At 39.4% G+C, this 14,862-nt stretch overlaps 1 protein-coding gene across 5 annotated transcripts in view; it reads left to right on the top strand.

Annotated features, from left to right (window-relative positions):
- The window catches only part of larp1 (La ribonucleoprotein 1, translational regulator), a 91,283-nt gene extending 83,900 nt beyond the window's left edge, over positions 1–7,383 (top strand). For all 5 annotated transcript variants that reach the window (XM_055148850.1, XM_055148851.1, XM_020928980.2 and 2 more), the window contains 7 exons: positions 2,062–2,185; positions 2,884–3,089; positions 4,174–4,438; positions 4,544–4,688; positions 4,964–5,073; positions 6,421–6,551; positions 6,917–7,383. In XM_055148850.1, the coding sequence (XP_055004825.1) occupies positions 2,062–2,185; positions 2,884–3,089; positions 4,174–4,438; positions 4,544–4,688; positions 4,964–5,073; positions 6,421–6,551; positions 6,917–7,147 (1,212 nt within the window). In that variant the 3' untranslated portion in view covers positions 7,148–7,383. The remainder of the gene's footprint in view (positions 1–2,061; positions 2,186–2,883; positions 3,090–4,173; positions 4,439–4,543; positions 4,689–4,963; positions 5,074–6,420; positions 6,552–6,916) is intronic.
- The last annotated feature ends 7,479 nt before the right edge of the window (positions 7,384–14,862 follow it).

Here is a 14,862-nt window from a genome sequence, read left to right on the forward strand (position 1 = left end):
TCGTTTTGGATTTTGGCCGAGGCAGAGGAGTTGAGCAGCGAGGAAGATGAGATTTAAAAAGACATTTCTAGCTGCCATGTTTTGCTGCTGTATTTCGATTTCAAGACTTCTCAAGAGAAGGTTTGTTAGGAGTGAATTGAAAATATTTTTTACTTTATTTTAAATTATATGTGTTAGTATTTGAATTATTATTTTTTTTTCTCAGAACAACTTGCACCACATATTGATTTGAAATGTATTTATTTTTTTTTAGACTGGCTGTGTGTGTACTGGTGTTGTATTGATACCCAGTACCGATTCTGATAATAAACATTTAATACATCTGTGTAATCCCTCAGTGATCTAGATAGGTTCCATAGTGGCCCATGGCCGTATACTAGTTTATGTGCACTTATACTTCTCAAGATCATTCTAAAGCTATTTAGGAAAGGTTCTTTTCTATCTTGTCAATGTGACTTTTTAAAATGATCGATACTTGTTCAAATAATTATCTAATTTTTAGATTCGTTTTAGGATCTATTTGTGTCAGATTTTTGATTCTTTTGACAACCCTAGTGTGCAGCGATGCACTGGTCAAGCTTTTTAATTTATGATACCGATGCTATAGCTTTAAGTATCTGCTGATTCATTTCTTTCAAACTAAAACCAAATAAGAAAACTGATCCAAATGTGTCATGTAATTGTGATGTTTCTCTTAAGTAACTGCAGAACAGCTTTGTATAAATAAAAATTAAATCATTACGAGACTTTCAGGGCCAACTATGATCAGTAAATAGTCTTCAAGTTACATCAAGTTATTGGTCCAACCAGGATTGACTAAAAGCCTAGATATTCGATCCAGCAATTTTTTTCAGTATCATGCCAATGTGTAATATCAGTATCGGATCAGTACTAGTGTGTACTTTATTGAGTGACTGTCATTTTTATTGTGTATTGTAGAGCTGCACAATTAGGGGAATATCTATTTGCGATTAGATTTGCAATTTGTTTAAATAATATGATTCTGTTCAAAATTAATTTTCAGTATGTCCAAAAAAGTGTCAAAATGACAATTCTTCAAAATTTGAACTGACAAACTGATATGAGAATCACATTTCAAAACATGCTTGTACAGATCTAAACTACAGGGTCAGCAGTGTTTATGCAGAGGAAGGCAGGAGATGCTGTTTGTGGAGGAAATTATGGTACTTGAAATTGTACTATGAATGGATGCAATTAGCAGATCACAAATGCTGCACTTTTCATGTGTAGACTTGAGGAGCAAAAAGAACAAGTTATTTGGGTGATAGTCTACATGACTTATACAGTCGTCCCTCACTATAACAAGGTTCAGCTTTCGCGGCCTCGCTGTTTCGCTTTTTTTTTTTTTTTTTTTTTTTGCAATTTTGCATTCATTATTTTACAACATATGAATGCACATTGTGTTCCTCCTCCTGCATTCTGATTGGCTGGAACTGTAGACCATCAATCAATCTCCTCTGTGCCGTGTCTCCTGTGCAGTACAGAATGCATTCAGCTGCCAAATTTACATAAATGTTGGATCTCTAGCAGTGTCATTCTGAAGTGCTGTTTGCAAGTTTTCTCCCCGACAAAACCCACAATGTCGATGAAATGTTCTGCACCAACAAAGACTCCTGCAGTTGCACCTAAAAGGCAGAGGAACTTGGTAACATCACACAAAATGTTGGATTTCTGGACATGCTGAACAAAGGTAGTTTGTTGGCAGTTACATGGCCATTACAGAATAAATTAATCTTCGGTCCGTTACATAAAGAAGGAGGAAAATAACATAAGGATGACAGCAGCAATAAGTTATAAGAAAGATGCAGAAAGAGTTGTAACTGTCCTGTCTGAGAAAAGTGTATAAAGTGTGTGGTGAGGAGTTTTACAGCTTTGTGAGCTTTGCTGACTACTTTGCGGATTTCGCCTATTGTAGGTTATTTTTAGAACATAACCCCCACGATAAATGAGGGATGACTGTAGTTAGAAAGTGACAAATATATTATACATACACTTTGTTTCATCTGAAATAAAAATAAACATACATTTGTTTTTTTGCAGCAAGAAGTGGAGAACTTCAAGAAGGTGCACCTAATCAGCCGAGAGCAGTTTGACTGTTTGACCCCAGAGCCCCCCGTTGACCCCAACCAGGAAGTACCCCCCGGACCCCCCAAACCCCAGCAGAGTAAGAGCACGTACACTCATTAGAATACAGATCACACCTAATCCAGAGAGGTTTTTTTTGCTTGCAGAAGCTGCATTTAGGGCTCAAGCAATTAAATGGTAAATGGTCAAATTTTTATATACGGCTTTTTATATACGGCTTTTTCCACCAACAAGGAACCACTCCGCTATTCACACACACATTCATACACACAGACACTGGGAGTGAGGTAGGTTAAATGTCTTGCCCAAGGGCACAACGATAGGATTTATCTATGGGAGCTGGAATCACACCAGCCAACCTGTGGGTCAGTGGATTTGAACCGCCAGCCTTTAAATCAGTGGACAAACGCTCTACCAACTGAGCTACTGTCGCTCTATTTAATAGGAGTAATGAATTATTATTAATTAATTAATGTTGCCCTAATTAACAGGAATAATAATCTGTTTTATTAAATGTTAACAGTACCATTTGTAAGTTTCTTTGATTTAAAAAGAAAAAATAAATAAATTAACCAATAGATGTCAAATGTAAAACCTGCCCCCTCAACCTTGCCTAGGAAAGTAGAAATGCACTATATGTAAATGTGAATCTTGATCATTTTAAGTCGTCATCTGGACTTTAAAGACTCCAAAATATATTTACCTAAAGACAACAGCGTTGTGAACTAAAAATGTCCAAAGAGATGAAACATTCTCAATCTTTCCTCTTCTCCACAGTCCCCACAGACGCTCTGGCGAACAAGCTCTTTGGTGCTCCTGAACCCTCCTCAATCGCCCGCTCTCTCCCTACCACTGTCCCAGAGTCGCCTGGTTACCGTAGTAACAGGACACCACGCACGCCCCGCACACCGCACCGTAAAGACCCCACCATGACGCCGCGTTTTTACCCTGTGGTCAAGGAGAGCCGGCCTGTGGACGCCAAGGTACACCATTTTAGGAGTGTTTGTGACATTGTGTTATTAACACTGTAGAAATCCCCTATAGTTTAAAATGCATTTGGCAAATTAATGAACATTTTTAAGAGGTTTAGTGAATGATGATTCAGATCGGAGAGTCCTTTGAGGTTTAAACCAACTGGATGTCAGCATTGTCACCATGTCCAATGTTTTTGAATTAAGAATAAATCAACACTGCAAAGTTGTTAGTAAGCTGTATTTGATGAACATGTTTACCTTATATCTGAGGCTAAGTCCTGCACTGGGTAGGGTACCTGCGGATACCCAACGGGTTTTAACATTCTGGAATTTTATGGGCAGGTATGTGGGTGGGTAGTGATCACACACAGGTGGGTCAGGTGAATCAAATGAACGGCGAATGGAAGAAAAATACCTGATGCGCATCCAGGGCATCTTTTGCCCTGGAAACAAGTGCCATTTCCCAGTCTTTCCCTGGAACGATGGACCAGGCTGAGAGTGTGACTTTAGAGTATTTTTTTTACATAAAACCCATCAGCCGAGGTGATCGGCTCGTCAGCTGCGCTCCTGGTTAGGACCTGGTTTGGACCTGGTTTGGACCTGGCATAGTCCTGGCAATTGGCTCGCTGGTTGTGGCTTGTTTATATTTATGCTAATGACACTGGTCCAGTCCTGGTCCAGTCCTGGTTTAGTCCTGGATTATTGGGTGGACTGTTGGACTAATGGGCTGACCCTGATTTATCACGGGCACAGAGGGATAACAGGTGGAATGTTAATGGGTCCATGCGGGTGCGGATTTAACTTTGATATAATCACGGGTTAACAGGCAGGTGTGGTGCTGTACTGCATGGGTGCAGGCAGATGTAGGTCTCTAAAAATGGACCTGTGTAGGACTCTGATTTGGACATACAGATAGTCATGTTTATGGAATTTAAAATCACAATTTTACAGGCAGTTCCTTGTAATAAACTAAGAGTAGTGTCATGATATCATCACTTAAGAACCCCATATTTAGTTTATGCAGTGCGAGTCAATACTGTTTCATAAAGTTATTTTTATATTTAGTCCACTCGCCTTTGTATTCTTGCCTCAGACGCCCAGGAAGAGGAAAACCAGGCACAGCTCCAACCCCCCTTTGGAGTGCCACGTAGGTTGGGTCATGGACTCCCGAGAGCACCGCTCCAGGACCGCCTCCGTCAGTTCCAACACCAGCCCCTCCGAGGCCACTCCCGTCCTGGGCACCATTGGAGCCACGCCTCAGTCCCTGCCCAAGTTTCAGCACCCCTCCCACGAACTGCTCAAGGAGAACGGATTCACACAACACGTCTACCACAAGTACCGCCGACGCTGCCTCAATGGTAATTGAACCAGGAACTGGACACCACAGTAAAAGGGGACTGGACCATTCCTACTCTTATTGAATTTACTGTATTTAATAATGATATTATTTTAACCAATTACAGAGCGGAAGAGGCTGGGGATCGGCCAATCGCAGGAGATGAACACGCTGTTCCGATTCTGGTCGTTTTTTTTGAGAGATCACTTCAACCGAAAGATGTACGAGGAATTCAGGCAGCTGGTGGTGGAGGACGGCAAGGAGGGATACAGGTACAGCCCACATCAGCATGTTTAAAAGGACACGGGTTAGAATAGGGTGGAATTTTCCAGTTTTCTATGAATTCATGAAACAAGGTTGAATTATATTGATCTATATATTGACTGAAAAATAAAAACATGAATTTGAAAAGTATTGCCAGCAAAGGGTGTAGACATTTCCATAAGAGATTTTGTTTAAGATGTACACTGGCAACTCAAATTTATTTAAGATTTGAACTAAAGTCAGTAATGTCAAAATAATGCCATTTGTTTTTTTCCTGTTCCAGATATGGACTTGAATGCCTCTTCAGGTACTACAGCTATGGTCTGGAGAAAAAATTCAGACCGGACATCTTCAAGGACTTCCAGGAGGAGACCATGAAGGACTATGAAGCCGGTGAGAACCGTTTACTGCTCAAACTGAGCTACCTGATTTTCAAACTGTTCCAATGCTTTGTGGATCTGGAGAAGGCATTCGACCATGTCCCTCGTGGTGTCCTGGGGGGGGCGGGGGGGGGCCGGGGCGGCCGGGGCGGGAGCTGTGTTCGCATTGCTGGCAGTAAGTTAGACCTGTTCCTAGTGCATGTTGGACTCCGCCAAGGCTGCCTTTTGTCACCGGTTCTGTTCATTGTATTTATGGACAGAATTTCTAGCTGCAGTCAGGGGCCGGAGGGGGTTCAGTTTGGAGACCACAGGATCTCATCTCTGCTGTTTGCAGATGATGTTGTCCTGTTGGCTTCATCAAGCCAGGACCTCCAGCACTGGGGCGGTTTGACCCGAGTGTGAAGCGGCTGGAATGAGAATCAGCTCTTCCAAGTCCAAGGCCATGGTTCTTGACTGGAAAAAGGTGGCTTGCCCTCTCCAGGTGGGTGGAGAGTCCTTGCCTCAAGTGGAGGAATTTAGGTATCTCAGGGTCTTATTCACGAGTGAGAGGAGGATGGAGCGTGAGATTGACAGGCGGATCGGTGCAGCGTCTGCAGTGATGCGGTCGCTGTATCGAACCGTTGTGGTGAAGAGGGAGCTGAGTCGAAAGATGAAGCTCTCGATTTACAGGTCAATCTTCAATCCTACTCTCACCTATGGTCATGAGCTCTGGGTAATGACCAAAAAGACAAGATCTCGGATACAAGAGATCCGCAGGGTGGCTGGGCGCTTCCTTAGAGATAGGGTGAGGAGCTCAGGCACACAGGAGGAGCTCGGAGTAGAGCCGCTGCTCCTCCACGTTGAGAGGAGCCAGTTGAGGTGGCTCGGGTAGGTGTTCTGGGCACGTCCCACTGGGAGGAGGCCCCGGGGAAGACCCAGGACACGTTGGGCTGGCCTGGGAATGCCTTGGGATCCCCCCACAGGAGCTGGAGGACGTGTCTGGGGTGAGGGAAGTCTGGGAGTCCCTGCTCAGACTGCTGCCCCTGCGACCCAGCCCTGGATAAGCGGAAGAAAATGGATGGATGGATGGATCAGTTTTGAAGCAGCATTTGGAAATGGGTATCAATCCAGAATGTTCTGGATCAAAGTATATCAATTGGGTTTATTGAAGGCTGACTCCTCCTGAAATGGACCCATCACCACATCAGAACTCCTCACAGTGAATTATTCTGAATGCTTGCAATACATAAGGTAAGGGAGAAATAACTGTGGCTCCCAGCAAACCTTTTAAAATGACCTAGTTCTGTTTCAGTCAAAAGCCTTTAAAGTGAAAATGCTGAGCTTTCCTCTCTTGAACCGTGGTGTTGCTGTTTGTATGCAGGTCAGCTCTATGGGCTGGAGAAGTTCTGGGCCTTTTTGAAATACTCGAAACAAGCCAAAACTCTGGAGATCGACACCAAGCTGCAGCAATATCTGAGCAAGTTCAAACGCCTGGAGGACTTCAGGATCGACGTGAGTGCCACACAAACCAAACCTTTGCTCCACAAAGCTGAGAAGAACAGTCTCATAATTTCAAATATGCTCATGCTCAAATATTTTTACAGGGAGAGTGACACTTCTGATGAATTCTTATGAATTAAATGTAGTGTAAATAAAAGTAAAGTGTCTAAAAATAATAAGCTGAATAAATACAATTCAAAGACCTTTGAATGATAAATATATTTAAAAAGATACTCATTCATCTTAATAATTTTGTACTGTTCAGAATCACTGTAGGGCTTTACAAAATGGAAAGTTTGAAAATCAAAGAATCAGTCAAGAGTATAAAAATAAAAGTGGTAATGAGCTGTATGTGTAACCTCCACATTTCCCCCCAGCCCCCCATGGAGGACGGCGGCCGCAGACGGCACTCCTCAAGTGGGGAGGGCCGGCGCAGACACCCCTCTCAGAGCTCCAGCAGCAGACCCCAGAGCCAGGCCAGCTATACCCCTAACACCGCTCCCGTCTCTGGGCCCAGCCACGGAGCCACGTCTGCCCCCTATACCTCCACTGCAGCCAAGGACAACGCAAAGCCCGCCCCTTCCTCTGCTGACCACTCCCCTAAATAACTCCCACGACTCAGACTGACTCAAAAATATCTTTAAATAAAATATCTGCAAGTCGTTGTTTCACCACACGGAGCAGAGAGGAGTTACTCAGCCCCATGAAAACTGGATTCATCAGTGGCCCAATTTATTTTATTACATTTTTTCTTGTCTTGATGAGGCAAATATAAAATTTTGGTGTATTTTTTTTTCCCCCACTTTTTTTTATTTTAATTTAAATTAAATTTTTTTGAACCAATCACACGTGATCATTTGGATTTTTCTTTTAAATATTTAATTTTTGTTCCAGTTCTGAGCTCCTCCAGTGTCTTGTCGACGTCCAAATAAACGTTTATTTTTGATTTGGAGAAACTTTTGGGGATTTGACGTTAAACTTGAGTAATGAACTGCACCCCTCACTCACTGGCGCCCTCTGGTGGCCATGATGCTCCTGTACATCCAACTTGGACCAAAGTGGGTTGAAACCGATTTAGCGACTGATGCAATGGCATGTGCAGATGTATTGCCCCCAAATAATGGCGAAAATACTCAAAACGCTGGACATTTCGCGGGGAAAAAACAAACTATGAACCAAATGAGTGACATTAAAACCTCACTACGGACACTATTGTTGAAAGTTGCCTTATTTGAATGGTTTTACCGCTTCAAAACGTGCCGCTACCTTCTTGGTTTGACTGTAAATCATTGACAAAATCATCCGCAAGTCTGCCAACTCCTCACATACATTGGTCCCTCCTCTGTTGCCATTAAACCGTCTTCCAAAACAGCCTGTTACAAGTTACAGCCCCTCACCAGAAAGTCCGAAATGGAAAAAGTTAGGATGAGCTTCCGATAAGTGCTTCCTAGCTTTGGGATGAAAAATAAATAATAAAATCCAAACTTGATACCACGCTAGCTGCAACCCTCCGAAAGTCCATCATTTTGTCCATTTTTCATGACTGGAAATAAAAAATCTGGAGTAACTTGAACCAAGATAGCGCAGTTTACGATGTTTCTCCTCTAATGTGAATTTGACAGAAGAGACCCAGCCCTTTCCCCAATAATATTGACATGTTTTATTAAGATCGGATTATATGTAATTGCCTTAGACACATGTACTACTTTTGTTTTTGTTTTGTTTTTTAAGGAAAAATGGTCTTCTGATTCTATTTTAATGCTTTTTAATTTACAAATCTTTGCAGTGTTTTTTTCTCGCATTGTTCTGTTGTATGTTTTGGCCATGGGTTTGCGTCAGACTGTTGAACTTTGTGTTGGCAAAAGGGAACGTTGAAGTCAGTTGCTAAAAAAAGAAAAAGTTGCCAAGAATTTGAAAAGACAAAAGTTGGTCACATCATGATCGCCAATAATAAAAAAAAAAAACTCCATTTGCTTTCTTACCGTTATCACAAAGAATAATCTGAAATCACATCATTTACAATTGAAATTTAAAAGTGCACTGTGTAACCTTTACAGTGGCAGGCAAAGTCACCTGCTTGTCACCATGGAAACATACTGCTTTGTCAGGAATGTTCCGCAAAATAACATTACACTCATCTGTTTAGTATTTATTTGATTACAGATGGTTTTATTGCTCAAACATGCATGCGTTCTTACTGTAAGTGGGCTCGTCTCTCCACGGATTAGACCTATAACTTGACCTGCTGGTGCAACGTGCTTGCGTTCATGGTAGGGATGGGCATTCGATGAAATTTTCTTGATTGATCGCCGAGAGAATTAACGATCGATTATCGATTAATCATTAACGTTTTTATATTAAAATGATCATCATTATTATTACTATCTGCACTCGTAATCTGCATAAATAAATTCAACTTTACGACATATAAACCGTAACCACTCTAGAGCCACATCAGCCCCTTTATTATAATGTGTTTAATTCAGTTTTGTTCAACTCTCACAGAAACTAAACTTAAACCGCATCGCTAATTTGCATAAACTAAGCGAAGATAAAACATACAGCTCTTGTGCACTGATGCGGTTCAACTTCTGTCGGATTAAAAGACATGACTCAAAGGAATACAGGTTAGTGTGACCAGATTTGCGTTTGTCAAAACCAGGACACCGTACGGGCGGTGGGAGGTGGGGACTCGTCATCGACATTGCGCTACACTCACCTGGCAAAACTTTTTCCCACTGGCCACCGAAACATATGTGCTGCTTTGTACACTGTGCACATGGACTCACACTTGTCTCGAACGCAACGGAAAGTGTGGAATTTCTTGTACAAGTCATCGTTAAATACGCATGTGCACTTTGGATACGTTGCAGGCTGACCGACTGTGTTTGCTCGCTCCTTCTGAGTGCAGAGAGATACATGTACGGACCCCTGTTTGGTCACGCTACGCACAGCAACCTACATTCGGTTTGTCGATAAAAATTTACGTAATCGATGAAATTCTTAATGATCAATTATCGACTAATCGACTAATCATGCCCATCCCTAGTTCATGGAGACAGTCAACTTAAAGTCATGCTGTAAGAGGACAAAAAAAAGTGGATATTTTCTTAGACTTGGTTTAGTCCTGGATTAGACCTGGAATAGTCCTGTCATAGACCTGATTTACATCTTATGGTACTCAGATGAAGCCAGATCTTTTCTTTGGTGGTACTTGGTGAGAAAGATTTGAGAGCCACTGTTATAGGCAAAGCAATAACATCACCATGGAGACAAGTAGTACACTCCACCAGAAAAGTTCCGAAGTGCACCTTTAAAGGCCAGAATTGTAGTGAGAATCCTACCTGTTTTATTGGTCGATTCCAGGGCCCATCTTTGTTGTGTCAGTGTTGCATTTTCTTTCTCCAAATCAAAATTTTTGAGAAAATTCAGACCTCATTTCTGGGAGATTTGGTCAAATTCCTGAATGAAGCATTTTGGAGCTATCAAATAAAATAAATCAAATGAGTGGTGGCAAAAATGGACCGAATGTTTGTGGTTTGGAGGCTTTTTCACACAAACGTTTAAATGAGTAAATTCTAATTTCTAAATCTGTTTGAAATATTAAAGAGTTATGGTATTGGTTAGCATGGACAAATCAAATCTGTACTGAATTTGTCTGAATATACATGAAGTTTTAAAAGGCCCATATTCCTGTGTTTTTTGATCTGTTATATTGTTTCCTCATCAAAGACAGACCTGGAGTTTAGTTTCATTCACACATGTTTAACACACTGTTTTGATGAGGTAACAATATTATAATATGGCTTAAAGCTCACAAGAGTCAATTTTGTGTAATACAGGGCCTTTAAACTCAAGAAAAAAAAAGTTGTAAACAAATTGTTAAAAAAAAAATTGTAAATGCTAAAAATTATATGTTAGCAGCTAGCCTGTTTAGCAAAGGTTGTTTTGTTAATTATTTGTTTTTGCCAATTACAAAAAGCAAATGTTTGAATCTTGAACTTCTGGATAAATTACAGGAACTCCAAATATAATCTTTGACATGTATTTCTCCTGTGTGATCAAAGCACCAAAACAGCTCTCTATGCAAACCATAGGGGGCGCCGCAGCCTATACTATTTCAAATGGTGCTTGATGTTGGAAAAAAGTTGTCTTTGGACTGAAATTTAAAGGATGAATTCACGAAGCCATAAAATGATCTGCAAAATGTTTGTAACCATAGAAACGTGTGAATAAAACGCCTGGCTCGTCAGGAGGAAAACTGCGGTGTTAAAAGGAACAAAAAAATCTCTAAAAGTGAAAAATGTAAAATACTTGAATGAGACGTGTATCATAACATTTACGATTCATAATCTCTGCTTTGTAGGCTGATGTGATTCGCTATTAGTGTTCTTTGTAATTTGTAGTAATTCTGCTTTTTCCTTAATAAAGAAAAAAAAAACACAAAACGGACAAAAAAACCTTAAATCCCCATGTGTGGACTTTTAATCATCATTGGGGTTAGACAGATGTGTGTTATTTCTTTACTGGTATTGTTATGGTTTTAAAATATTACTACAATCACAATTGAACCTGTGTCTCCAGAGCCTTCCCCTGCACATAGACACCTCCAAGTTTGTCTCATTCTCAGTATTTGGAAAGACCGTGGTGATTATAAGCGCTGGAGCCATTTTAGGTTTAAACTATTGAATCATATTGTATTGTAGATATGTTTGACGGGGTCAAACATATCTACAATACTGCAGCCCAGGCCACAATGGACCTACAGAAGAGGCTTCCGAAGATGTTCGAGTGAGCAAGTGGACTATGTGAAGCTTTGAATCTTACCAGCAGTAAGACTATTTATTTTTTTTCCTTTTCAGCTTAGATGCTGGTTAATGGGTGATTGCAAAGGGGATACGAATAATAATAATGGTGATAATAATAATAAATAAAATTTATGTTGAATTTGCCACCCTAGAAAATTTATCAGACATAAGGGACAGAGTGGATTTGGGGACGCCTGCACTTTTTTTTTTCTTTTTTCGTCACGGACTAATGATAAGTGGGCCTTTACCCACTATTTTTGTTTTTCTACTGCCTCATGGCTTTTTTTTTATATACATTTTGTAGATTCTTTATCTTTGTTCTTTTTTTGTTTATTTGTTTGTTTATTATTATTTTTTGTTTGTTTTTTTATTTTACTTTAGTTATTTTTATTTCCCCTCCCCCACCCCCCTCCCAGTGTTGTAGTACAGAGTTCACTAAGCAATATATATGTAGATTATGGGCATAAACATTAATATGATTTCCTGGAATGTTAAAGGGATTTCCAATAAAACTAAAAGATATACAATTATTTCTCATTTGAAATCCCTTGCTTGTGACACAGCACTACTCCAGGAAACTCATTTAAAAGAGAAAGAGTCAGCCAAGTTAAAGCAAAGATGGGTGGGACAGGTCTTTTCTGCCCCAGGTAATGGAGCATCAAGAGGAGTTAGTATATTATTCTAAAAAAAAATGAAATTCACATTATTAAAACAGATTATTGACAAAGATGGGAGATATATTATTTTATCAGGACTTTTACAACATGAAAGATGTACATTTGTTAATGTTTATGCCCCAAACACTGGACAAAATATTTTCCTACCTAAACTTAACTTAATATTAGCAGAATTTGTAGGCCACCCTATTCTGTTAGGGAGCGATTTAAATCTGGTCAGTGATGCTCTAGTGGACAGGTCGAAGGGCCCCCTCCCATCTGATAGAGTATTGTCTAATGCTTTAAGAGAATTACAAGATTCTCTGAACTTATCTGACATATGGGGTGTGGTACATCCTGATAATCGTGAATATACTTATTATTTTCATGTTCATAATTCATATTCCAGGATAGATTATTTTCTTTTATCACATATGATAATCAAAAATGTTATAGAATGTAAGATCCATAATCTTATTATATCTGACCATGCACCGTTATCTGTCTTAATTTCAACAACAAAGATGTATCAAAGCAAAAACAGACAATGGAGATTTAATAATTCCTTATTAAAAGAGCAGTCTTTTGTGACACTGATACAAAATAATACACAGGAATATTTTGAAAATAATTTAAACTCTGTAGACTCTGTCCAGACCGTATGGGAGGCATACAAGGTAACTTGTAGAGGGTGGATTATTAGTTACTCAACTGCTACAAAAATTGAAAAATTAAAACATAAGAACGAACTTGCGAAAAAACTCAAGCAGCTAGAAATAGAACACATGTCTGACCCTAATAACACTCTGGTTAAACATGCCATGCTGTTATGTAGAAATGAATATCAATCATTTCTCCATGAAGAGAACGCTTATGCACTTTTTAAGCTACGAAAGCAATTCTATGAGTCTGGAGATGAAGCAGGCAAAGTGCTTGCTCTAAAACTAAAACAACAAGAGAGCCGCCAATCAATCTCATCAATCTATAATAATAATGGTCTACTGATAAATGACCCTAAGGAGATTAATCAAGCATTTGCCAATTTTTATAGTAATCTTTATAAATCAGAGTGTTATTGTAATGGGAATGACATAGAGGATTTTCTTCAAAACTTAAACTTACCTTCTCTAACAAAGACCGATTCAAACAAATGAAATTAAAACTGCAATTACATCTCTGTCAAATGGGAAAACACCAGGAAATGACAGATATACAATAGAATTTTATAAATGTTTTCAGGAGATTCTTGCTCCTTACCTGACATTATTATTTAATGATATAATAGACAAATACTCAATGCCACCAACAATGCGGCAGGCCTCCATATCGCTTATTCCTAAAATAGGAAAAGATCACCAGCAAATGAATAATTATAGACCTTTGAGCATTCTAAATAATGATTATAAATTGTTTGCTAAATTATTGGCAAAGCGAATGTAAAAAGTCATTCCTATGTTGATTCATGTAGAGCAAACAGGCTTTATTCAAGGTCGTTTGGCCTCTAATAACTTAAGGAGGCTTCTGCATGTGATGAAGAGGGCAGAGGACTTTCAGCATCCAGCGATAGCATTGTCTCTGGATGCTGAAAAAGCCTTTGATAGGATTGAATGGGAATATTTATTTTATGTACTCTCTAAATATGGGTTTGGTCCTAAGTATATCAATTGGGTGAAAGCTCTCTACCACCTGCCATTAGCAAAAGTAAAAACGAATGGTATGCTATCTGAATCTTTTCAATTATACCGCTCTACACGTCAAGGATGTCCAGCCTCTCCCCTTATTTTTATTCTTGCTTTAGAGCCACTGGCGTGTGCAATACGGGCACACAAAACTATTTCGGGTATTAATATTGCAGATTATGAATTCAAATTAAATTTATTTGCGGATGATATTTTATTAACTATAACAAATCCACAAAGATATAGTCCACAGTTGCTTAAATTAGTTGATGATTTTGGAAAAATTTCTGGATACAAAGTTAACTATGCAAAAAGTGAGGCTATCCCTCTTAACCATTATACCTTCCAGTCTCATCTCAATACTGCCCCCTTCCAGTGGAAACCTAAAAGTATGAAATATCTTGGTGTCCAAATCAGATCTCCTGTTGAGACTATGGTCGAATTGAATATGGTCGACCTCATGAAGACTCTTAAGGAAGATGTACAAAGATGGACAGTTCTGCCCCTCTCACTGTGGGGCAGAGCTGAAACAATTAAAATGAATTTTCTTCCTAGACTAGCTTTCATTATCTCATCTATTCCTCTAAAATTCCCCTCAAAATGGTTTAAAGAAAACAAATTGGCCATAAAAAATTGATTCAACCCCCTGACAAGGGTGGAGTGGGACTGCCAGATATTTATTTATATTATATAGCATATAATTCTAGGTATCCCCTAAACTGGGCCTATTGTAGTCCTCGAGAAACTGGAAGCTGGAAATGGCTTGAGGAAAAAATAGTACAAGAGTACAATCCAGATTTATCATTAGCGACCCTTTGGTACAGTCCTAAGACTATCTCAAATATTAATAATCCATTGCTTAAATTTTCTGGTGATATTATCAAATTATTGCTGAAATATTTAAACTTTACTGGGAAATCCTTACCTTCTTGTCCCCTTTGGTCCAATCCCCTGTTTATGGCAGGTAAAAGAACTCTAAATAACAAAACCTGGCAATTAAGTAATATTAATAATGTATCACAGGCGATTAAGAATGGAAATAATTTTATATCATTCAATGAATTAAAAACTAGGAGTGGTTTGAAAGAATCTGAATTCTTAACTTACATGCAAATTAAATCTGTCTTAAAATCTTCATTGTCACAGGATAAGAGCATGGGGGACAAGAAGGAGTTGGAGG

This window comes from Boleophthalmus pectinirostris, unplaced genomic scaffold (genome assembly GCF_026225935.1).
Source record: "Boleophthalmus pectinirostris isolate CB_2022bp ecotype Guang Dong unplaced genomic scaffold, ASM2622593v1 HiC_scaffold_12, whole genome shotgun sequence".
Classification (NCBI taxonomy): Eukaryota; Metazoa; Chordata; class Actinopteri; order Gobiiformes; family Gobiidae; genus Boleophthalmus; species Boleophthalmus pectinirostris.